The sequence below is a fragment of the Pelobates fuscus genome, chromosome 2 (assembly GCF_036172605.1).
Source record: "Pelobates fuscus isolate aPelFus1 chromosome 2, aPelFus1.pri, whole genome shotgun sequence".
In the NCBI taxonomy this organism is placed as follows: Eukaryota; Metazoa; Chordata; class Amphibia; order Anura; family Pelobatidae; genus Pelobates; species Pelobates fuscus.
The window spans coordinates 75,107,111-75,133,484 of NC_086318.1; the positions used below are offsets into that span (position 1 = coordinate 75,107,111).

The window sequence follows — 26,374 nt, forward strand, 5'->3', positions numbered from 1 at the left end:
TTATCTTTGTTTTATTCCTTCACTACTCTAACTGCCTAACATGTAGTAAGAAGCTTTTATCAGGGATGTATATAAAATATTGATGCAAAATGTATTGATGTGACATGACTTTGTTTACATAAAGTTCTATTAACAGCTGAAAAATGTTGATATTCTGTTCTGCTTTGCTGGAAGTGCTGACTTTAGTAAAAACCTCATCACACTAGAGTTAAAGGAGCACTATAGGGTCAGGAACACAAACATGTATTCCTGACCCTATAGTGTTAAAACCACTATCTGGCCCCCTTTGCCTCCCTAAAGATAGTAAAATCGTACTTGTATTCAAGTCTGAAGCTGCTACCTCTGCCTGTGAATTTCCTCTGACATCATCAGAAGTGGTGGCCTGATCCAATCACAATGATTCCCCATAGGATTGGCTGAGACTGGCAAGGAGGCAGATCAGGGGCAGAGCCTGCAAAATTCAAACACAGCCCTGGTCAATCAGCATCTCCTCATGTAGATGAATTGAATCAATGAATCTCTATGAGGAAAGTTCAGTGTCTGCATGCAGAGGGAGGAGACACTGAATGTTTGGATGCATTTTAGGCAGCCATGACCCAGGAAGGATCTCTAACAGCCATCTAAGGAGTGGCCAGTAAAGTTATCACTAGGCTGTAATGTAAACACTGCATTTTCTCTGAAAAGACCGTGTTTACAGCAAAAAGCCTGCAGGTAATGATTCTACTCACCAGAACAAATTCAATAAGCTGTATTTGTTCTTGTGACTATAGTGTCCCTTTAAATTGGTTTAATAATGGTAAGTAAGAGGGATGGCTACTAGCTCAAAATCAATGTAAGAATAAGGGGATTGTATATGATTAAATACATTGACTCCTGTGCATAACACCCGTGGGTTTACAGATTCCTAACACATACTAAATTGCTTCCCTTTAAAAGACTGTTACATTCAAAATACCACTTCATTTTTATCTTAAAGGACCACTCTAGGCACCCAGACCACTTCAGCTTAATGAAGTGGTCTGGGTACCAGGTCCAGCTAGGGTTAACTAATTGTTTTATAAACATAGCAGTTTCAGAGAAACTGCTATGTTTATCAATTAGTTAAGCCTTCCCCTTTTTCCTCTAGTGGCTGTCTCACTGACAGCCACTAGAGGCGCTTGCGTGATTCTCACTGTGAAAATCACAGTGAGAGCACGCAAGCGTCCATAGGAAAGCATTATGAATGCTTTCCTATGTGACCGGCTGAATGCGCGCGCAGCTCTTGCCGCGCGTGCGCATTCAGCCGACGGGGAGGAGAAGAGGCGGATCGGAGGAGGAGAGCAGGAGGAGAGCTCTCCGCCCACCGCTGGAAAAAGGTAAGTTTTAAACACTTTCCCCTTTCCAGATCCGGGCGGGAGGGGGTCCCTGAGGGTGGGGGCACCCTCAGGGCACTCTAGTGCCAGGAAAACGAGTGCTTTCCTGGCACTAGAGTGGTCCTTTAACATATCTTCAGTTGTATTTATCCTTGAGGTCTTGCTCTCCATTACTAAAATATTCCTCATGTAAAACCGGAGTGGTTAGTGACATTTAATGGCTGGACAGAATATTGCTTGCTTTCTCGCAGCAATGCAGACATTTATTCAGCATGCTATGACCTAGGTCAGGGGAAATAGATGCCAAAGTTGTACACTGTGACCTGCAGTTTTAAAAACAACGAAAAAATTAGAGGGTATTTAAGCTAAAACACATCACTTGAACCAGAAATGCCAAATCTATAGTACTGTGTGAACCTCTACATTATTTATAGAATTAATTTATTTACGATATTTTTATATTTGGTTGATTGTTTCCATAACGAAAAGGCTCTGAAAATGTGTCTTACGCTTATTCGCATAACAAGCATCTGTGCAGTAATCTAGAATAATAACCAATATATGATAGTCACTTGCTTACACACATCTCAAGAAATGTTCGTTATAAATTCCTTTCTAAATATGCAAAATAAAGTAATAAATTTAGACTCATTCATAATTGATGGGATATGTAATACATAATAGACTGTAAGCTTGTTTGAGCAAGGCATTCTTCTCTACTTGTCTGTTATATTCCGTATGTAAATGTGGAATACTTTTATGTCAAATTTATGTAAAAATGTGTTTTTGACCAAGGACATTAGACAGATGTGAGCGTCTGGAAAGAAGTAATCTCCCAGTGTCTAAATAAGGCAGAAATCAAACTATTCATTTCAGGAATGTTAGTGGCTTCTATTTTAGACATTTCTGTGTGTACGTTTTTTTATTTTTTTCACCCTCAAAAAATATCCTGTCTAAGCACCATTTCAGTTGAGAATTCTATTTGTGTAGTTTGAAGTGTTTACATAAAATATCTGTATAATGTATAGTTAATCTTGGAAAGCCTTGTCTAGTAGTCTAGCCTAGTAGTATTCCTTTTCACTGCAGCACTAAATTTACATTAAACTTAATGTTCCTTTTTTGTGAGGGATGGGGCTTTTCAGTTTGCAGGTATTCTTCGCTGTGAATAGCTTGTGATTTATAGGATTGCCCTTGCATCTGGAGTTCAGCAGTCTGTTCTTTGCCATAAAATGCCATTTCATATCCCGTTACTGGCAGAGAGTTTGTCATGATGCAGTCAGACTTGGCCGCATTACAGTTTGAGTGTGCAAGAGAATGCTGTCTGTGATGTGCTTCTTTTGGGTATTTAGTTATTTGTGGGGGTTGAGGGGATGCATTTGGTTTTCTATGCTTCCATTCTTTAATTTAATGTAGTGATAGTTAAAGCCTCCAGCTGTTGAAAGCCTACAGCTTGCTGCATTTTTGGCTGTTTGTCAAAGGTTAATGGGAGGTGTAGTCAGATCCTTTTCGAATAGTACCCCGGCAACAAGATAGACTGCCAAATTTCTCAAGGGACTTGTATCCGGAGCAAGACTGGTTACACAGCAAGTTAAAGTAAAAATCGTTGCTACCTGAATCCAAATATGATGCATCATCACATGTGTTCACAATGCTCTTTATCACCATGTACACCTCCAGGAGTGGATCTTACACTAAAGACCACGCGTATTTGCCTCTTATGAAAGAGAGTATTTCTAGGAAGACCATAATGAGAACCTGTGCAATACATGTATAACAGACACGAAGGGGTGGGAAGAAACCTTTAAATCCCTTTATTAAGTGCTTTGTGAAGACATGGAAGCTGATGGATATGTTGAAGAATCATGCAGTTTAATTAAAGTTTATCACAGTACTTGTAGTTCAGTGAGTTACTGAAAAAAGACACTAAACTGCTATTAGACTTTGAATACACAAAATACTTTGTATTCAGAGGCACTGAAAAGTGACATTTCAGGGATAATCTCAGACTTCTCTCCTGTTCATATAATTTATAGGAAATAACAGGGTTTTGATTTGAATTCCTTCATATCTTCATATTGATTTCTAAATCGTAACGTATGTTTGTAAATTTAACATGTTTAACACTTATGATATACAGCAAAGCACCACTGGTGTGATTATTACACCTGCTACCAAAATGTTATTGTCTGTTATGTAATTCATATAGCTCATATTTATCACTACCGAGAGTCGTTGGTGACTATTATTTAAAAGAGAAACAATAACACTTAAGGTATTTGTAATTTCAGATTTATTTAAACGGTTTTGGCTTTTGGAAAGTATTTGGCAGATGGCTTGTTAAAAAACTAAATCAAACCTCTATATATGTGTTTTTACCGGCTGTCTAAACCGCTCGCATTTAGCTGTTATTGACAAAACCCACCACATTTGTTTTATAAAACAAAAGTGAATGTGCATTACTTGCTGCTTCAGTGACTCGGTGATCCCAGAAACCTGTGTTTGTAGTAGTCACAGGTTTTAGGAAGCTGACCATAAATGGCACAATAAATGGTATTTAAAGGTTTACCTTCTCATTTGTGCTTTATTGCTCTAGATTGTGAAGTTGTCTTTAATACTTTGTAAAGCTGACAGATTGATCTTCCAAAAAGACTATATGCAATATTCTTTTATGAGGTAACAAGTCACATTAACCAGGAACAGCAGAAATACAGTGGGTTTGTGTATTTTTATATCTTTACAGTTTAACAATTGCGATCTGATAAAGGCTTGTGGGCAAACAGCAGTAATAATAAACAGTATAGTTAATGGGAGCTGGCGCACGGCCAGGTAAGCCTTTGAAAGTGAGGTATTTTGTTGAATGTCGGTATTCAGCCGAAACACCTTTCATCATGTGTAGCTTTGTGTAGGCTAGTCTCCACAGGCCATAACCTTGTTTGTTAACTGACTAGGCCTATTCCTTTATTGTCTTTGATGAGGAAACACTAAAAGGAACACTATAGCATTAGAAATTACTACTCTGCATTTCTAATGCTACAGTGCCCCATGTCTCTCCACTCTTTTCACATTTTTTATAACTTTTTCCAGTCCCGTAACTCCCTCAGTACTGCTCATCTCTCAGCCTCCTGCAACATCATGGAGGAAGCATGGTCGACGCGATGGCCCTCTCCAGTGCTCTTATAATGGAGCAATGGGGGCCCCTGATGTGCATGCGCTGCAAGTGCCGCATGCGTCCAAGGTTCCCCACCGGAAAGGATTGTGTTCAGTGCTTTCCTGTGGGTTTCTGCATCACGTGACAGTTCTCTTTTGGCAGTGCAGCTGAGGTGCCTCTAGTGGCTATCCGTATACAATGGAAACCGTGCCGTTTCAGAAATATTTGCAGGGTTAAATGGACAGGACTAACGCACCCATAAGACTTTATTGAGATGTGTTGTGGGCAACTTTAGTGTCTCTTTATGTATGCCAAATAGGTTCACTGTTTAGGAATACGTTCACTGTTTAATTTTATGTATTCTATTTAATTATGCCCATTGCCCTTCCAGCACCATCCAGCCTTAGAGTTCCTGGTCTAACCTTCTGAGTTGTCTAAAAGAACGTATGACCATCCATCAAGACATTTTGTGCCATATAGTCAGGGCCAGATTAAGAGCCCTGTGGGACTGGTGCTGACAATTATGATAGGCCTAATTACAGAATCTTGTCGATCAAAAACACTAAAACAGTCATACTTCCCAAGTGTCATGAGTCGGATGGAGACGGTGCTGTAGGGACACTCATAAAATGCAGCTATGAGAAAACAGAGTCGTTAGAGTGACTTTTATTTAAAGATAAGCTCTCTAATTTATGCTTTCATCTTTCAAGTAAATCCATACCCCCTAACAGCAGTGTCCAGTGAAACAATAAGTCAGTTGGTGGGGTAAAAGGGTGACGTGAATCACCTAACCAGAACTGTCAAAAGGGGCAAACATGCCCAAAAAGGGGCCATGTCTGGCCAACCATACAGACAGCACCCTGAGCTTGGCATAAATGCGTCTAATAATCTGCTCGCTCCATGCTTTCTAAGGATGGTCCCCTAGCACTCACTTGTCTCCTAACCTTAATAGCAGACAGAAGTTCTTTGTATCTAGTCTGTGACAGAGAAATTGTGTATTTAGTGAGTGTGGAACAAAGTGGACATGCCACAGTGTAAGAGAGACCAAGTCAGCATTGCCTTAACGAATTTCATTGTCAACCGGTCCACACAAGTTTTGTTCCCCTACATCCCTCTTAAGTTTCCATCCTTAAGCAAGAGTATGTGAAGACTTTTTTTTTTTTTTTTTTTTTTAATAAATCCGTGTGCCTATTCCATGGGCATGGAGCTGTGTTAATCCGGCCCTGCATATAGTACATGTATTTTATATAAAGTATACTTAAAAAATCCTGATATATTTTCCTCTCACCTACAAATGCACTTAACAGCAAATTGAATTATTTTTTAGTTTTCTGTTGGCACTTCTTTCATTTCTTATCTCTTGAAAAGCCCTTTGTGGTATTGTGATGGGATAGTTTTACCTTATACTCTGAAGTGCATTTGGACTATAATAACCTATTTCTGATACTAATATCAATTCCCAATATCACAGATTCTTTTTGTGTGATTTGTGCTACTTTTGTGAAGGTTATATGTTTAAATACACCTGGGTAAGGAAACCCATTACTCCCCCAATGATGCAGAAAGTTGGTGTCCCCTCCCTCATCCCCGTTTAAAGGACCACTATAGGCACCCAGACCACTTTAGCTTAATGAAGTGGTCTGGGTGCCAGGTCCAGCTAGGTTTAACCCTTTCTGCTGTAAACATAGCAGTTTCAGAGAAACTGCTATGTTTACCTATGGGTTAATCCAGCCTCTAGTGGCTGTCTCATTGACAGCCGCTAGAGGCGCTTCCGCGCTTCTCACTGTGATTTTCACAGTGAGAAGACGCCAGCGTCCAAAGGAAAGCATTGAGAATGCTTTCCTATGGACTGGCTGAATGCGCGCGCGGCTCTTGCCGCACATTCAGCCAGGGATGTCAGAAGAGGGAGGAGAGTCCCGGTGCTGGAAAAAAGGTAAGGGATTAACCCCTTCCTTCCCCTTCAGCATCATGGGAGTGGGACCCTGAGGGTGGGGGCACCCTCAGGGCACTATAGTGCCAGGAAAACGAGTATGTACTGGTGAGCCATTTTATTTTTCTGAAAATACGGACCGTGCTGGAATAATATTATACCTGTCATAGAACAGTATTCAACAAGCATGTTGAAGATAATTGGTTTTGCTATAATTTTACGTTAGGTGCAAATAAACGGTCTTCACAAGCCCTGCAGCATAACAGAGAACTTTGCATAATTTGCAACGACACCCGACAGTCACCTCATCGTCGCTGGGGGTCAGATAGCTGAGAGGGTGGGAGCAGACAAATGGAAGTTTAACTGGGGCTTCTAGGGGGTTGACACTTCTATAGCTCTAGTATATATATATTTTTTTACTGGGTTGTAATTTCAGTGAAATTCCAACAAAGTCAATATGAGTACAGTATTTTTGTAAAGATTTTATCTTTATGAAATACCTATTGTGCAAGGAGGGGTGTGACAGTGCCACTTTAAGTGCAATAGTGGTTGTCCGGTTTCCATATGATATCTTAAAGTTAAAGTTGTGTATTGTGACCAGGTGTCCCTTTAAAAGCAGATACACTACCATAATACATTAATCAATTGAGCTCACCAAACATGTAAAACTGCTGACCAAACATTGTAAAGGTTCCTCTAAACTCCTCCTATCATTTAATCCTCATACTATATATTTCTAAGCTTATCGTGCATATTTTGCGATTTGCTGTTTTCCCTTGCTGTAACCACTAGCCATATGTTCATTGGCAGAGCCTGGGCTGTTTAAACTAATCCTCCGTGCTTAAAACAAACCAAGTTTCATGCTAATGCTTAGCACATTTCTGAACACAAGCTATTTCAGAATGTTAATTATATGTTATTTAGATGCATTCAGAATCTAATAGAATTATGGTCTTTTTCCTGAAGGTTTGCAGAAATTTTGTTTGACTTTTTTTATATGCATTTTACAGGCTGCAGAGCTCTGTCAACCGTAGCAATAGTCAGATTTTTTTTAAATGTTTAGATAGTAGGTGTTTCCAATAATGATAGTAATTTAATATTGTGTAGTCAGTAGTTTTCAACTTTTAAAGGCCTTTAAATATTTGTTGTATGCATATTTTTTGGAAAATCATCTTGGCAATGCTGTTGACTGCTGTCATCATTTTGTATGTTTGTATGCTTTTAGGGAGTCTCTCTTGTTAGACCCAAAATAAGATCCCAGGCAATCAGATTTGGCCCACACTGATTGAAAGACATTGCATATTAGTCAGACTCCATACGACTGCTTGCAATGAATCTCTTACTTTAGGACATTTGGGTCTCTTGAAGGGGTTTTATTTTGCAATAATGTAGCTTGTAGCCTAGGACTTGAAATGTTAAACCCTCTATATATTGTATGTCTATACGTCCCTTAAAAGTAGAGATTGTCCCTTAAAACAGAGTACAGTAAAATAAACATATTTCAATACAGATGTCAGCCTTTGACCGTTTTTGACAAAAAAATAAAAAAATGGCCACTTTGAATTCATTTGTAAACACAAACAATGTTATTTTACAAAGTCTGTGTAAATGATCTGACATTCAAAGTGCACAAAAAAAATAATTCTGTAATTTGCTGCTGCAGGTAGTAACTCAATAGATTTCTTTCATGTAATACATTAGTGGCTAACTTCGGCACAGCTGTTTGAACAACATTTCCCAAGACACATTGCCGGTTTTAGGCGGTCCCTTCACTGAATGTAAGAAGGTGTGGGATGCTGGACGTTTTGTGCACCTAGTGAACTCAATTTGCCACTTTAAGCCTTAATGGTTTACTACAGGTCAAATGGAGCAGAAAGGTAAATATACATACATACATCCAGACTTCAAAAAACCCTTTGCTTTGAAAGTTCTTGGGAAAACATCAGTCAATGATTTAATGACCGCCTAGACACACATCAAGGCTTGGTAATGCTGAGGCTGGATTAGTGTGGAACATGCAAAGATCCTGCTAAAACCTCTCTATAACCCCCCCACCCCCTAGGGGGGCTAACTACACAATGCCACCATAATGTTGTCCTGCTGCCAGTGAGGTGATTAGGGGGATTACATTGTTCTTTAATTAGTTCAATTAGCTCGGTTGTTTTTGTGAGCACCAATCTTCCCTGCCTGGAGTATCAGGAACTCATTAGACTATGAATTAAGCTCCCATTGTTTAACATACAAAGAAGATTGGAAAAGATGAAGTGGTTGGTTGGCAGAATGGAGGCTTTGCAGTTCAGTTCCATGAGGTTTCTTTCTGTGGTGAATACACTAGTATTGTTTGAGGTGAAATGGTAATGGTATTTTTTTTTTTTTCTTCTTCATCCCCTTGTCCTCTCTTCCTGCTTGTCTTGCAGTCCGCTCATCCACCATTTCTCGCTTCCTCACAAAACAAAATAAGTTCAGACAAGTGCCTTTCAGTCTATCAAAGTGTTATTGTAATGTTATTCTTTGGCTTAATGCAAAGTTTGTAAAGATTTACAGTTGTGCTATTATGTTGTAATTACTAGGTAGACCAGAATGTGGTTTGGGTTTCATATTCACTCTTGTGTTGCAATTGTGTAACTGCTATTAATTAATAATTCATGTTTATAGTGTTATTCTGAAGACTTGTGGACTTTTTTTGCCCTCAGTTTGATTATTCATGCTCGATTCCCTTTTACTGCTAAATTGAAGGAAATCTGTCTCCCCCAGGTCTGGATGCTGAGCTGTATTATGTGAGGAACGATATCATCAATCACTATGCGCTCTCCTTTAACCTGCTTGTTCCCGTTGAGACCAGCAGTCTCCATTTTAGCTGGAAAGCCAAATCTAAGGTAAGTCAAAGCACAGACTTCTTCTTTCCTTTATTTATGTTTCTGGCTCATTTGCTCTCTTATTTGATTTATTCTCTCCTAATTACACTTCCAGTATTCAGTGTGCTAGAAACGTGTGTTGTTTTTTCTGTTTAACGTAGAGCAGGAGTCTCCTGTATATGGCATGCATTCTTGAGGGAGCTCGGACATGCCTTTTTCTCTCTCCGTCAGTCCCCCCCCCCCCCCCAATTGTTAATTCAGTTCAGCACCCTTTAATTGCCTGCATTGCATGCATTCTGTTAAAAACCTGACATAAACTGACATATTAATTTCACTGCTGTAAAACCTTGGAGTAAAACTTATGTAGCAATCCTCTATAGATGTTGTTATTCTTCAACTGACATCTATAGAGGTTAGTCAGTTAAAGGATGTTCTTCTTTACAATTGGAAACACAATAGATGTTGCTGGGATCTCACTCAATTAAAACAAGTTTAAAGTGCCGAAGAGCGCTCCATACAAACAGTCTTTCCCCTGATGGACTAATGCTAGCAAATGTCTATTTTCTGCACACTCTCATTTATAGTCTTATTATAGTGTCATCAGCCAGTGTCCAGTGTAACGAAATGGAACATTTAATAAGAGAGCTCGTAAAATAAATCTATGCTACTGGTAATGGTAGGTGGTTAAGTGCCTTCAGCCTAGGTGCACACTCCACGTGGATACTTACCAGCTGTGGAGAAAGTGATTAAAAAAATAAAATAAAAAAGGCTTTCTCATCAATACACAATTAATTGTTTGTCTTGTTTTACCTATTGTCCAGCACTGTGTACCACAAAGGCAAAATGCTTTAGGCCATGTAGTCTTGGATCATTGCAGATTATGTACTTGTTTTTAAACATCACTAACATTAAATTCCGAGTCGGTGTAATAAATGATATCTTCTATTCACAATCCTTGCTTCCTCTTCTGCAGGTGGAATACAAACTGGGATTTCAGGTGGACAATCCAATGGCCATGGAAATGCCACAGACCAATATCACCCTTCGCGGTGATGTCCCTCTTGTCTTATCAGGTGTGCTGTTTTTCTGATTTTATTAAATGATCTTCTGGTTATTGGTGTTTTCCTTTCTGTAAGCTGTGGCTTTTCTGTTCATACAGAGGCTGCAGAGAAACAGATCCTTATGTCCTCTCTGAACGGATGGGAAAGGCACCGAAATATGCCTTATGATATATTCTATGTACTCCGTTTAAAGGACCACTCTAGGCACCCAGACCACTTCAGCTTAATGAAGTGGTCTGGGTGCCAGGTCTTTCTAGGGTTAACCCATTTTTTCATAAACATAGCAGTTTCAGAGAAACTGCTATGTTTGTGAATGGGTTAAGCCTTACCCCTAATCCTCTAGTGGCTGTCTCATTGACAGCCGCTAGAGGCGCTTGCGTGATTCTCACTGTGAAAATCACAGTGAGAGCACGCAAGCGTCCATAGGAAAGCATTATGAATGCTTTCCTATGTGACCGGCTGAATGCGCGCGTAGCTCTTGCCGCGCGTGCGCATTCAGCCGACGGGGAGGAGAAGAGGAGGATCGGAGGAGGAGAGCTCTCCGCCCACCGCTGGAAAAAGGTAAGTTTTAACCCCTTCCCCCTTTCCAGAGCCGGGCGGGAGGGGGTCCGTGAGGGTGGGGGCACCCTCAGGGCACTCTAGTGCCAGGAAAACGAGTGCTTTCCTGGCACTAGAGTGGTCCTTTAATTTTTGGACCCAAATGTAACGTGTCCCATTATGAGTGGAATATGAAAATACCTTATAAATATAAAATGTTTTTTTGCTGTTCCAATAGAAATACTGTTTTGCAGCAGTGACCCCTAGTGCCACTAGTTAATACTGCATTTAGGCTTTAAAATGTGACACCAAATGTATTTAATGGTTTTGCCTTGCGTTTATATTCTTTAGTTGTGTTAATTTATATTATGAATTTGAGCAGGTCAGAGATGATGTTTTGTGTAAATTGTAACTTCTCTGTTGATCTGCTGTAGTTGGAAGCTCTCTCTTTATCGGAGATTGCACTAGAAGTCTTACTGCGCCTCACTGATACTGAAAAAAAAGCCAGTGTGTCTGGTTGGGAGAGCATCACAGTAGATCACATCAAATTGAGAGCTGCATGGCACTTTCAATTAATCTAAACCCTAAGCAATATGTTCTACTATGAGTTTCCATTTCCTGTAAAAAAAACAAAAAAACTTGCATGTGTATGTCGTATTTTTTCTAAATTTTAAGTTGTCTTTTATTTGTACCAAGTTTATGTTGAGATACTATGTGCTATATATGTGTCCACATCAATATAGACCCTATCTGTCTTAGGCTTCTGTGTCATTCAGCCTTGATGGAGATTGTATTGGAAGGACAATCATGCACAGTAAGCAGATTTTCCCAAGATTGGTGATGTATTACCAATGAAGTTATGAGAGAGGCCATTTTAAGTAGTCTTTGAAGGCTTGAAACTGCAGACTTTGATGGATTTACACAATGTGTATAAAAGTCTTGATTATTACCTCTTTGGAGAATAAATCTCAATTTTTGCTATAAAAACAGTTTTTGTGTGGTTTTAAAGTGTCAATCGGAAGGTGTCTGTGCTAAGACTGGGAGATGCTGTATGAGAGATCAGCTGATACGATCAGCCAGAGAGCAAGGCATACATTCAATCCATTTCAAATCAGGAGTGTTTGACTCTCCAGGCCGCAGAGAGGCGGCTGTGGGCAGTGCCTGATGAACCCCCTGCTAAGAAGTCAAACGGTTTGACTGCTTACAATAGGGGAGTGCCAGGGCATATTTGACACCATAACTACTACAGAGCGCTGTAGTGGTTATTGTACTTGGAATGTTTATTACAGATGAACTCCACTGTTTATTTCTTCATCACGGTACTCTGACTTGTGCACAAATCCATTTCATCAGAATTGAACTAATCAAACTCCTATTGATGGCCGTCTGAACAAATCAATCCATCGAGGATTCACCGGTGGGATCTTATAAGATTTCACAACTAAATCCTGGCAGGCCGATTTCGTTTGGACAAAGATTAACAGGTATTTGATTCATACGTAGCTGAAAACGGATTTTTGCAAAAGTCAAGTAACCCGTTATGTTATATTGCTCACTATTATAGTAAAGTGTTGGTTGGAGATAATTGCAGCCAGTATTAAAGCCAGGTAAATTCTAGTTGTATGAGTTTTAGCGGTTACATGCATCTAAAGCTCCTTGTAACAAGGCAATACATTTCTGAACTTTTAGAAGCTCATGAATTGGAATGAATACTGGAAACACAGCACATGAAGGTAATTTGCTTTTTGTGATCAATGAGGTTACATGCAATCACATTTTTCAATCTGTCTGATGGCAAAATGAATTTGATTCCCTGTCTTCAAATTAGCAGAGGGTTTGGCAATGTTTTCTGAAAGTTAATTAAAAAATAAAAATAAAATGGAAGTCCCCTTTAGAGGAGCCCTTTATGTTGCATTAACAAGTTTCTGTTTCTTATGTTGGCAGTGTTTAGAGTCGACCTTTTCTGCTCTGGGAAAATGGATGCAGAGGTCATGTTACTCATGCAGCTCAACGTAACCATCACGTCTGCCAAAAACATCACAGTTCTAAATTTCAAGAGGAGGAAAATGTGCTACAGAAGTAAGTGTGGCATACCACCACTGGCACGTTATGGGATGTTTGGCTATATTTTGGGTTCTGCTGGTAATGAAACATGTAGAGTGGTTAATTTACTAAAACAAACATTATTAAATTACTGTTTAATACCAAACTACCTTGAACCGTTTTAATGCTTCTGTTTTTTTTTTTTTTTACATTTCTTTGGACAATGAAGACTGCTTCTAACTATATATTGGTGTCTAAATGTGTTGCTGTAGTATAGATTCTCCTATGCTTTCCCCCCTGCTGTGCTTGGTTGGTTTATGCTTGAGGGGCTACCATATACATACTATGCAAGTCCTTATCTCATCGAGACACCTTAATAGTGTAATAATCTGTGAGGGAAGCAAAGGAGCCTTCAGATAAAGAGGCATGTGTATCTTATTTTGCAGAAGTCTTGTATCTGTCTTATGTTTCTTCTCTGAATGCAATCAATGCCAATTCTGATCTATATGTCCTGTAAACCCATCTGGGATATGTTCAGCTCTCCCATTGAAAATAATGGGAGTGCTTGGATTGGCAGAACGATTTAAAGCGCTTTCTTATCTAGGCAGAGCCTACTGCAGCACCTGTAAGTCAGAAAACGCATACTTTAAAGGAGGTCCCCCCCCCCACTTAACATATTTTCCATATATCACCTAGCATAGTGTCCTTTTAAACTGTGATTACTGAGCCGCACAGGAAGATCATTTTCTAATCAATCATTAATTCCACAGGGATTGAACAAGAAGTCAGGGATCCTAGCTCTCCAGACAGAAACAACACCCGAATTCATTGTAAGTCTTGCATAGATTTTTTTTTTTGTTGTTGAATGTCTTGTTTGGTTCTGCTTAAAACGTCCGTTAGGCTATTTTAACTCATTTGATCTTGCATTGTAACATGGTTCGAACACCTTAGTCTAGCCTTGCATAAAACATTTTTTTTGTTTGTATTTGATTCATGGATTGTCTGTAGTACACATGTTATTGTGTTAATGTAGTAATGTATTTGTGTTTAAGTTGAAGTGTGAATTTTTAGCCCTGCCTAATATCTTGCAATTATTGTTTATGTGACCGTTTACGTGGATTTCAGTTCAAAAATAAGTGTTAATTTTGTGTTTAAAGAAGCACCAGTAACCCCTTTAGTGCTAATATGGTCAAGCCTGACAGCAAAGGGTAAAAATGATTAATGTAGTGTTTATAGTATGAATGGAAAATCTAGAAAAACAAACTTGAAGAAAATGTATAGTTGAAGGTTTTATCGCTCTCCTTTCAGATAGTGACCTGATAAGCACCAGAACCACCACAAATTATTTAGTGATTCTGTGCTAGATGCACCATCCCTGAAGCCTCAGTAGTGTAAATGTTGTGTTTTCACAAAAACGCACTGTTTATACTGCTGCTTAACACTATGTCTAATGGCTGTCACTCTGAGGGACTAGAGAGACTTCATAAGTACAGTTGTGCATGGTGACCTTAAACTTAATGTAGTTGTTGTTCTGGTGTGTATAACATGTCCCTGCAGACTTCTTAATGTAAACACTGCATTTTCAGAGAAATGGTAGTGTTTACATTACTGACTAGGAACACATTTAGTGGCAGTCACTCAGACGGTAACTAGAGGTGCTTCCTGTGTCAGTGATCCATGCTCTGCATGGAGACACTGGAGTTTCTCATAGAGATGCATAGATTCAATGCATCTTTATGAGGCGATACGGATTGGCGAAGTGCTATGTTTTGACGCGGGTGCACAATAGTCTCCTAATGCTTTCCCAAGGGAAAAGCATTGGACAGGCTGGGATCGTCAAATTTGATGGTCTCTGCAAAGGAGGCAGTGCTGGGCAGAGCCAGCTGCATCGAGATTTACATGGTGCTTTAAAACACGTTTCTAAAGGCAGGAGAGGGGGGCCGTGCACCTAACAGCATTTTTAAAACTATGTCAGGAATACGTTTGTATTTCTGACTCTGTAGTGTTCCTTTAAAGATTTTCATAGTGATTTAGTTTATGAAATTATATGTACGTTTTTTTAAATGATGCAAGTGGCAAAATCTATACGTATACCTTAGAAACCGGGTGATCCATGAGCTGGGCCTTCTTGAAATTCAGTTTTAATCACTTGCGTACAAGTTTTGCAACTTCCTCCCAAACTGCACAGCTTTCTTCAACATGTTTGGCACTTTATCAATAAGTAATAATGTATACAGCCTATTGTTCCTGCTTCTTAAATTAGGCCCTAGACAGGCCTGCTTATTTTATCTGCACTATGCAGGAAATTAGGCTATTTTGGCTTGCAGATGCAAGAAAATGAAATATGACTTGTCAATTTGGAGAAAACCTTGTGTGAGTGAGTTTATTTTTCTTTTTTTTTTCCTATTTGTCATGTCATTGCTAAATGGCCATTTCCACTAAATGAGCTTGTAACCCTCTGCAGCTGAGGATAAAGGGTAGGGGACAATAACATCATATAACTGCTGTTGTGCTTTTTATTCCTCAGTTGATCCTGTGAATGTGGCCCCCACAACCTCCACCCGGGTATTCTACATCAGTGTCGGCGTGTGCTGTGCAGTGATTTTCCTTGTGGCCATCATACTGGCAGTGCTTCACCTGCACAGCATGAAACGAGTGGAGCTTGATGACAGGTAAATCTGACAGTGGGTCTGTCCTTTCATAGATTTTTTTTTTTACAAAAAAAATCAGGAATTCTATTGCTTGTGCTTTGTGCAGTCTGCAGATTCCATATATGCTGGGAAAGTAATAGATTTACCAGATTAATTACTCATTTAGTGGACTTGCTGATGTTAGGAACTTGAGACCTATTTAGCATTGCACTCCTTTTTACAAACTTTTCGATGGATGCCATTAAAGCTAAAATAGCCACTGAATACGATTCTCATCAGCTGCCAAAGTGCATGCAGACTGTTTAGTCCCTCAATAAAAATAGCTTTTTGTTCTATGAGTTTTGGAGAAGATTGAGTATTTTGCTCCTGCTGTTCAGCAGTATTTGGCTACCCATGATAAGTGTGCCATAGATTATCCAATCTAGTTGCCTTTTAATCATCTCATGTTTATATTCTACTGTCTAATTATTGCGATGATGATCTTATTGCATAGGTCTATAACATCTTTTATTCTATGCCATGATGTGTTTGCAGTATCATGCAATTGAGATGCTTTTGTTTATCTTTTATTTACAGCATGAGTGATAGCAGCAGCTCTCAAGGTCTGTCTCAGCCATCAACCCAAACAACCCAGTACCTGCGGGCTGACACCCCGAACAACGCCACTCCAGTGACCAGTAAGCGTTCATTTAGCAATGTACTTTCATACAGCATGCACTGCTTTCAGAAAGGCATTGTAACGAATGTGACTTACAATATTTGATCCATGGGCCTCAACTGGTTTGTGTGGTGTGACACACAACCATTTCATACCAACAGTATTACTGAAGCATCACTGACCAGTATTTTGACATCTAACAAGGTTATTAATTGAAGTGGAGTTTAAATTTAATGCAAATATAGCTGAACTTAAAGCTTCGCTACTTTAGAGATTTCCCCCCAAACCCCTTTAAAATGGCCATTATGGCCTTATAGAGCACCTGTCATGTCCCAAACTACAAATGCTCTTTCGAAATCGCAAGAAATTTCATCTATACATTGTGGTAACAGATTTGCTAGAAAATGTGTTGATTAGGAGAAAAAATGCTATTTGAAAATAGGCAATTTCCCTACTTTTCAGTCAAATCATTTGAATGAGCTGTGTTTTTTATTTGTAACCTATCCTGAAGGAATTCTTATTTTATTTTTATTTTTTGCTATTTTGCTTGGGTTGTATTTTATGTAGCAGTTATTTTTCTCCGTTGGCATTTTTTTTTCTGCTTAAACGGTTACTCCAACCACCATGACCACTTTTGGAACTTTTGTGGGAATATGGATGTGCAGGGTGAAATGCTATGCATGCAGATTTATTTGCCGGGGCAGCACAGGTGACTTTGGCAGCCCGGAACTCTTTTCCAGACTGCAAAATGTCCATTATGTGCTAAGATTATGCATGTTGTCAGCGTGCACACCATGTTGGTGACAGGAATAATGGAAGCTTGTGCCTCCCCTCTCTTCTTAAAGGGAAATGGTCATTGGGTACCTGGCCCTTTGCTCCACAGCCGCGATCTCATTAAAGACATTGGTGTTATTTGTGAAGCCATCCAACTCCAGTCCGCCCATGTTCCTCCACTGTATTTTGCCGATTTGCTCTGCTTGGAGACACTTCTGTAAGCAGGGCAAACCTCCTCTGACGCCGACACACTGGCCAGTATGCCGGTGCCTGAATGGAGTGAGGTCATGTCACTCCATAGCCAGCGCTTAACCATAGTAACGATAGCGCATTCGCCCCGTCTTTTAGTCCCTTGGCATCCAGTGTCTGCCAAGGAATTAAGAGACCGGTGAGAGAGAAAAACTGCTAGCGAAATGTAGAGAGAGCTGCAGCCTTGCCTATATCCTCTGTTTTTTATATTCTTGACTCCCTCCCTTTCTCCAATCCCTTGCCTCCCTCTCTCTCCTTCCTTCCTTCGTCCCTCGCCTCCCTCTCTCCCCTTCCTTCCTTCGTCCCTCGCCTCCCTCTCTCCCCTTCCTTCCCTCCCTCCCTTCCCTCCCTTCCCTCCCTTCCCTTCCCTCCCTCCCTTCCCTCCCTCCCTTCCCTCCCCTCCCTCCCTTCCCTTCCCTTCCCTTCCCTCCCTCCCTTCCCTTCCCTTCCCTTCCCTTCCCTCCCCTCCCTCCCCTCCCTCCCCTCCCTCCCCTCCCTCCCCTCCCTCCCCTCCCTCCCCTCCCTCCCCTCCCTCCCCTCCCTCCCCTCCCTCCCCTCCCTCCCCTCCCTCCCCTCCCTCCCCTCCCTCCCCTCCCTCCCCTCCCTCCCCTCCCTCCCCTCCCTCCCTTCCCTCCCTTCCCTCCCTTCCCTCCCTTCCCTTCCCTCCCTTCCCTTCCCTTCCCTCCCTTCCCTTCCCTCCCTTCCCTTCCCTCCCTTCCCTTCCCTCCCCTCCCTTCCCTCCCCTCCCTTCCCTTCCCTCCCTTCCCTTCCCTCCCCTCCCTCCCTCTCTTCCCTCCCTCTCTTCCCTCCCTCTCTTCCTTCCCTGCCTTCCTTCCCTGCCTTCCTTCCCTGCCTTCCTCGCCTTCTCCCCTCCCTTTCTCCCCTCCCTTTCTCCCCTCCCTTTCTCCCCTCCCTTTCTCCCCTCCCTTTCTCCCCTCCCTTTCTCCCCTCCCTTTCTCCCCTTCCTCTCTCCCCTTCCTCTCTCCCCTTCCTCTCTCCCCTTCCTCTCTCCCCTTCCTCTCTCCCCTTCCTCTCTCCCCTTCCTCTCTCCCCTTCCTCTCTCCCCTTCCTCTCTCCCCTTCCTCTCTCCCCTTCCTCTCTCCCCTTCCTCTCTCCCCTTCCTCTCTCCCCTTCCTCTCTCCCCTCCCTTGCCTCCCTCTCTCTCTACCTTCTCTCCCCTCCCTTGCCTCCCTCTCTCTCTACCTTCTCTCCCCTCCCTTGCCTCCCTCTCTCTCTACCTTCTCTCCCCTCCCTTGCCTCCCTCTCTCTCTACCTTCTCTCCCCTCCCTTGCCTCCCTCCCTCCTTCTCTCGCCTCCCTCCCATCCCTCTCTAAATCTCAAACTTGTTGGATTTCACAAGCCTGTCTTCATGCTCTGTATAGAGCTTGGTTGCTTCATCTAAGTGTTGCTTCTAAGTGTGTGTGGTTGGAGATATTCTGGAGAGTGTTGCTTCTAAGTGTGTGTGGTTGGAGATATTCTGGAGAGTGTTGCTTCTAAGTGTGTGTGGTTGGAGATATTCTGGAGAGTGTTGCTTCTAAGTGTGTGTGGTTGGAGATATTCTGGAGAGTGTTGCTTCTAAGTGTGTGTGGTTGGAGATATTCTGGAGAGTGTTGCTTCTAAGTGTGTGTGGTTGGAGATATTCTGGAGAGTGTTGCTTCTAAGTGTGTGTGGTTGGAGATATTCTGGAGAGTGTTGCTTCTAAGTGTGTGTGGTTGGAGATATTCTGGAGATAAACTGGAGGTAATCTGAGGTATTCAGGAGGATAAATAAAAATTTAAGATTCATTTGATTAAAATTATTTACCTCACTGGAATTGGCAGACTTATTTCAGTGTAATAGTTGCTATGCATTTGTTTCACGTTCCACTTTTTGGAGGTTTGGTTGTTGTCTAATCTGTAGACAGTTCTCTATCTTGCGTCAGGAGATTGTATTTTTGAAGTCTGAGATTTGTAAATTATCTGGTAAACAAACTCAGGCTGGAACTGCTGCAAATCCACTGCTGCAGAGACATACTAGGAATGGCAGATGGATTACTGTAGGATCTGGTAGACTTAGAGTTGTGGATAAAAGGCATATTGCACAGTCTGTTGCTCTACATAATTTTCTGCACTTTCAGAGTGTAATGGTGTCATGGAGACAGACACTGAGGCTAGTGGTGTTGTGCAGAGAGGCACTGAGGCTAGTGGTGTTGTGCAGAGAGGCACTGAGGCTAGTGGTGTTGTGCAGAGAGGCACTGAGGCTAGTGGTGTTGTGCAGAGAGGCACTGAGGCTAGTGGTGTTGTGCAGAGAGGCACTGAGGCTAGTGGTGTTGTGCAGAGAGGCACTGAGGCTAGTGGTGTTGTGCAGAGAGGCACTGAGGCTAGTGGTGTTGTGCAGAGAGGCACGAAGACTATGGTGAGGCCTAATAGAAAGCAGCTGTTGTTGGGGGATTCCATCATAAGAGGTGTGGAGATGGACAATGGTGGTCTTGTGAGGTGTCTTCCCGGAGCTACTGCTCACAGAGACAGGAGACGTATCTGTAATATTGTTAAGCAAGCAAAGCAGGAAGGGGAATTGGATGTACTTGTCCATTTAGGGACAAACTTGGCTTGCAATGAGGTTTCTGAGGTTAAGGAAGTTTTTAGTGTTTTTGCCAGTGATATACGGCAGGTTGCTTCCACACTGTCATTCTCTGAAGTTCAGCCTGTGCATAACACTCAGAATGACATGCGGATGCGTATTAGGGACTTTAACTTGTGGCTTGGTGAATGGTGTCGGGAGCAAGGATTTGGCTTTATTGCTCATGGTAGCTCTGTTTGGAATGGAAATAAACTGTACAAAAAAGATGGTTTGCATCTTTCTCAAAAGGGAACAAATGTTCTCAGTGAGCAGTTCAGAGGTTTTGCTAGAATGTATTTAAACTAGGAGGGGGGGGGGGGGCAAAAGGGTGATAAAACATCAATCCAATTGTCCCCCAAAACAAGGACAGAAGGTGCCTGTAGCAAGTGTGTTAAAAAATAAGCTTAGAGTCATGTTTACAAATGCTCGCAGTTTAGGGAATAAGATCCATGAACTTGTGGCAATAATGGCAACTGATAGTTTAGATTTAGTCGCTGTTACTGAGACATGGTATAATGAGAAAAATGACTGGGACATAGCAATACCAGGGTACTCTTTATATAGAAAAGACAGGGAAGGCAAGAAAGGTGGAGGGGTGGCCCTGTATGTGAAGGATAGCATAAAATCTAGTCTAATAAAGGTTAGTGAGGCGAACATAGTCCGTTTGGGTTACGTTAGAATTCGGTAATCACACAGTAACTCGTGTAGGTGTGATTTATAGGCCCCCAGGACAAATTGAAGAGTTAGATAATCTACTAGTTGAAGAAATAGCTAAAATGACAATGAAGGGGGAAGTTATCATCATGGGTGACTTTAATCTTCCTGATGTGAATTGGAAAACAAAAATAGCTACTTGTGCCAGGAGCACACATATTCTAAACTCCCTACTGGGATTGTCTCTAAAACAAGTCGTTGAGGAGCCAACTCGTAAAGAGGCCATACTAGATTTAGTGTTAACAAATGGAGATTTGGTATCCGATATTACTGTAGGTGAAAGTTTAGGATCCCAGTGATCATCAGTCAGTGTGGTTTAATATAAGAACAGTGACTGAGTCATACCACACAAAAACGAAAGATTTAGAATTTAGAAAAACAGACTTTTCTAAAATTAGAATATGTGTAAAGTAGTCATTATCAGACTGGAGCAATTTAAATGGAGTCCAAAAGAAATGGGATTATTTCAAAGTTGCACTACTGAAGGCAACAGAAAATTGCATTAGGCTTGTCAGCAAAAGCAAAAAATTCAAGAAACCCCTGTGGTACTCCGCAGATGTGGCCAAAATAGTAAAAAACAAAAAGTTAGCATTTAGTAATTATAAAAAAAACCAGAGTGAGGAAGACAGAATGACCTATAAGATTAGGCAGAAAGAGGCTAAGCAAGTTGTAAGAGCTTCCAAATCACACACAGAAGAGAAAATAGCACAGTCAGTAAAAAAGGGGGACAAAACTTTTTTTAGATACATAAATGAGAAAAGAAAAGTAAAACAAGGATTAGTTAGATTAAAAACAAAAGGAGGAAGGTATGTAGATGAGGATAAAGGTCTAGCTGACTGCCTCAATGAATATTTTTGTTTGGTATTTACAGATGAAAATGAAGGAAAGGGACCTCAGTTAAGAAAAAGGATAAAGGAGTCATTTATTACACGTGAGTTTACAGAGGAAGAGGTTCTATTTCAACTGTCAAAAGTAAAGACAAATAAGTCAATGGGACCTGATGGAATACACCCAAAGCTATTAAAAGAGCTTAGTGGTGTACTAGCAAAACCATTAACAGATTTATTTAACCAATCATTGATAACAGGAGTAGTCCCAGAAGATTGGAAGTTAGCGAATGTTGTGCCCATTCACAAGAAAGGTAATAGGGAGGAGTCGGGCAACTATAGGCCAGTAAGCCTTACTTCAGTAGTGGGGAAAGTGATGGAAACCATGTTAAAGGATAATAGGATTGTTGAACATCTAAAACCACATGGATTTCAAGATCAGAGACAACATGGGTTTACTTCAGGGAGATCATGCCAAACTAATCTTATTGATTTTTTTGATTGGGTAACTAAAATTATAGATCAGGGTGGTGCAGTAGACATTGCTTACCTAGATTTCAGTAAGGTTTTTGACACTGTTGCACATAGAAGGCTTATCAATAAACTACAATCTTTGAGTTTGGATTCCAATATTGTTGAATGGGTAAGGCAGTGGCTGAGTGACAGGCAACAGAGAGTTGTAGTCAATGGAGTATATTCGAAGCTTGGGCTTGTCACCAGTGGGGTACCTCAGGGATCTGTACTTGGACCCATTCTCTTTAATATTTTTATTTGTGATATTGCAGAAGGTCTTGATGGTAAGGTGTGTCTTTTTTGTGGATGATACTAAGATATGTAACAAGGTTGATGTTCCAGGAGGGATAAGCCAAATGGCAAATGATTTAGGTAAACTAGAAAAATGGTCAGAGTTGTGGCAAATGACATTTAATGTGGATAAGTGCAAGATAATGCATCTTGGACGTAAAAACCCAAGGGCAGAGTACAGAATATTTGATAGACTCCTAACCTCAACATCTGAGGAAAGGGATTTAGGGGTGATTATTTCTGATGACTTAAAGGTAGGCAGACAATGTAATAGAGCAGCAGGAAATGCTAGCAGAATGCTTGGTTGTATAGGGAGAGGTATTAGCAGTAGATAGAGGGAAGTGTTCATGCCATTGTACAGAACACTGGTGTGAGACCTCACTTGGAGTATTGTACGCAGTACTGGAGACCATATCTTCAGAAGGATATTGATACCTTAGAGAGAGTTCAAAGAAGGGCTACTAAACTGGTTCATGGATTGCAGGATAAAACTTACCAGGAAAGGTTAAAGGATCTTAACATGTATAGCTTGGAGGAAATACGAGACAGGGGGGATATGATAGAAACATTTAAATACATAAAGGGAATCAACACAGTAAAGGAGGAGACTATATTTAAAAGAAGAAAAACTACCACAACAAGAGGACATAGTCTTAAATTAGAGGGGCAAAGGTTTAAAATTATCAGGAAGTATTACTTTACTGAGAGGGTAGTGGATGCATGGAATAGCCTTCCAGCTGAAGTGATAGAGGTTAACACAGTAAAGGAGTTTAAGCATGCGTGGGATAGGCATAAGGCTATCCTAACTATACGATAAGGCCAGGGACTAATGAAAGTATTTAGAAAATTGGGCAGACTAGATGGGCCGAATGGTTCTTATCTGCCGTCACATGCCGTCTATGTTTCTATGTATATCTATAATGTTATCCATAATTCTAGAAAGTATTTGACAGGTATTTTTCAATGGTTTATTGAGGAGGTAGTCTAAATTGCCATATATTATGTATAATTTTAAGTCCTATATTTATAAAACTATGAATTAGTGGAGAGTGTCTTGAATGCGCTTTGCATTTTAAAGCTTTAGTTTCTGTAGTTTTTGTAGGTTTTCTTGAGAAGTTTAGCTTTTCCTGATAGGAGATTTCAATACTGCATATTACAACGAAAAGGTTTTTTTGGCGCAAAATCAAGTAAATGGGCAAATATAACGTGTTCACACACTAAAGTGCAAGCAAAAAGGTGTTCACATTTAAGATTTATACACGTTTTATTTACACATTTGCTTGATTTTGCGCCAAAGACACTTTTCTTTGATATACATTTGGAATTCAGTCTTTTGGCAGTACCTTTTTTTCCCACAGTTTATAGTATTGCACATTATCAAGTTTGTATTTTGCAGTTTTATATAAATCTTTAATCTTGTTTGCTGTAATCCTACTTGCCAACATTGGCAGATTTCTAAATGCAACTTCTGTATAGTTGTTAAACTGCATACAAACATTTACTTCCTCTTTACGCATCTTGGTGTCACTATCTGGTGGTACTGTGTATCTGGAACCTGCTTCTTACAGACCATGTATTTTTGCATTATTCAAATCCCCTTGTTTATTCTTTTTGAATGTGTTAAATAATTAGCATATACTGTATTTCTTAGTACTAGTGCTTTGGGTTCTTCATTCTGATTTGTTTGTACTTTCGTGTTTGCTAACTTCTAAAGTGTACTCTAAATAAAACAATAGGTCAGTAATAGAAAGTGAACATAGTGTTCTCCCTTTGGAACTTTTTCTAGTTGTATAGTGTAGCAACCCAAAGCCTGAGATTAGCCAACCTGATTTGTAGCCATTGAAAACTTATATTTGTGCTTGTATAAAGGTTAAATAAAGATGTCCCATCCCTGGCCAAGTGGAGCTTTTTACATTTTGTGCTCTGGTTTCAGCATGCAGGAAATCTCCTTTATACATCACCATCCCTATAACATGCTTCTAGTAAGGAAATGCAAATTAACTTTAATTTCAATTGAGGCTTCAGATCTTCACATATAGATTTTACAAATATAAATACATGTGGTGACTGTTTTTGTATTTCTAGTTTTGTTTTAATTCTACTCTTTATGCAGTTGATCAAGCATTTTGGAATTTGTTGACATAGGAAATATTAAAGGCAATAATGTATATTGACGAGTCATGTCCAGTCATAATTGTATTGTGTGATATGACATGAAGAGTATCTTTGATCTTTGTTCCCAGTTGTCACCTAATGTACGTGACACAACTGGTATTTCTCCTTCTATATAATAGACCTAAAATAAAAATACTGCAAAGTAAGGGTCGCCATATTCTTTTTATCTCCTACCCCACCCCCATAACTGTCCTAATCACAAGAGAGAAATGTAAAATAATATAATTTTACATAAATCACAGTGGAGAACAGGATTTGTCTCCCGCGTCCCTCCCGCAAATATCTTTATTGAAGACCTTTACAACAAAAGAGCAGTACATATGATAACAAAGGTGGTAGAATGGTCAGGTTATCCAAAAATGTACTCACAAATCAAGATGGGATTCTGACACACTAGTCAAAAAACTATTTGAAGGGGTAAATACAGCACTTGTGGTATAGGAGGTGTCCCCAGAATCTGTGCCTTCATTTACCAGAATGTGAATTGAAAGGACTTATGTAAAGCATTTTGAGCCATCTTATGGACGTGTGGGATAATAGTGGTCCCCTTTGCAATGAGTTTTTTGACCTTTCTATTTAGATCATGTTTTTATTTTTTAATTTACAGATATGGGGTATGGATGTGTTCACTACAGTTGTATTAATTGAATTTCAACTTTTGTGGGTCCCTGCTACCTGTAGATTTCAAAATGCAAGGTTTGACAAGACACTTTGCCAGCTAATTCTTTATTTCTAATGATCATTGATATATTTACAGGCCTTACATTGGATAGGATTACATTTTCTCAATGTATTTAATGTTTAACTGTTAGTTGTTCTTTGTCCTGGAACCTATTGATTAGATACATACTTTGGGAATTTACATTATTGTATATTTCTAGGTATAAACTTTGCATGATTTTTCTCCTACCTGCTTATTGTCCTGAAACAATGTCAAATTACTTTATGTAATGTATTCTCTAACATGTCCATTAGGGGGCAGAATTGCTTCACATTTAAAATATATTTTTTTTGCCAAAACTTTTAGAGCATATGCTGTACTGTAGTTTATAATATAGTTATTCTCATTATCCTTATCCTTGACTTGAGCCAACCCATCGTTATTCCTCCTTAGTCTTACAAATTAAAGCTGTTTTGACACAGTTTATTTCCTATTCTCAGAGTTACCAAGTTATTAGTCTTGGTGAGACTTCCAGAATATGGGGATATTTTTTGGAACAAAATTACAGACAATCTGATTAAAAATGGCATCCGTCTTAAAATTTCCAATTTTTTTTTTTTTTTAATTACATTTAATGAAACCATAATCATTTTAAAAATGTTTAAAACTTTTTTTTAATTTATACCTAAGCAGCATTGCTGGGGTCTGACTGTTTATATGTTTATAACTGCTGCTTAACCTAACTGACTGGCACAAAAATAATAATAATAATAATTTACCTACATTAAATGTAATAAACATTTAGAAAATAAGTGGAACTATGATGTCCTTTAACATGGGTATAATATTATGCTAATTCTGTTATGAAAATTTCCCCCACGATTAGTCAGTGGAGACTCTGGGCTTTGAAATTCACAACTGCCCTGCAAATCATTGGTTGCAAGTCCTATATAGAATCATTAAGTTGCTGAGTGTCCCTAGCTGGGATGAAACTATATAGAAACTCAGAATATATATATATTTCTAGAGATTATCCTGTCATTGGAATTTGTATCTGAAGTCACACTTAATCAGAATTCAAAATGAAGTGCCACTTCAGCTTCAGACGTTATAGATAAGGCCTTGTTTAAACTATATTTCAGATATAAAGTATGTGCAGATACAAAATGTTCATTCCACTCTGAAGATTTCATGCGTATTGTAATGAACAGTGATGTGATTTGCTAGCGTGTTTGCATTTTTTTTAGCTGTCCTCTAAAAGGGCTTCATGTAAAAGACCAATCACTAAAGGCCAACTTGGCTGTTAATACCCAAGAATATTTGTTTGGAATACTGGT

At 39.9% G+C, this 26,374-nt stretch overlaps 1 protein-coding gene across 2 annotated transcripts in view; it reads left to right on the forward strand.

Moving 5' to 3' along the window:
• Positions 1 to 26,374, forward strand: part of RYK (receptor like tyrosine kinase) — a 115,647-nt gene that overhangs the window by 36,377 nt on the left and 52,896 nt on the right. For both annotated transcript variants that reach the window (XM_063442256.1, XM_063442255.1), the window contains exons 2-7: positions 9,185 to 9,306; positions 10,259 to 10,358; positions 12,828 to 12,962; positions 13,697 to 13,756; positions 15,454 to 15,598; positions 16,154 to 16,254. In XM_063442256.1, coding sequence (XP_063298326.1) covers positions 9,185 to 9,306; positions 10,259 to 10,358; positions 12,828 to 12,962; positions 13,697 to 13,756; positions 15,454 to 15,598; positions 16,154 to 16,254 — 663 coding nt within the window. The remainder of the gene's footprint in view (positions 1 to 9,184; positions 9,307 to 10,258; positions 10,359 to 12,827; positions 12,963 to 13,696; positions 13,757 to 15,453; positions 15,599 to 16,153; positions 16,255 to 26,374) is intronic.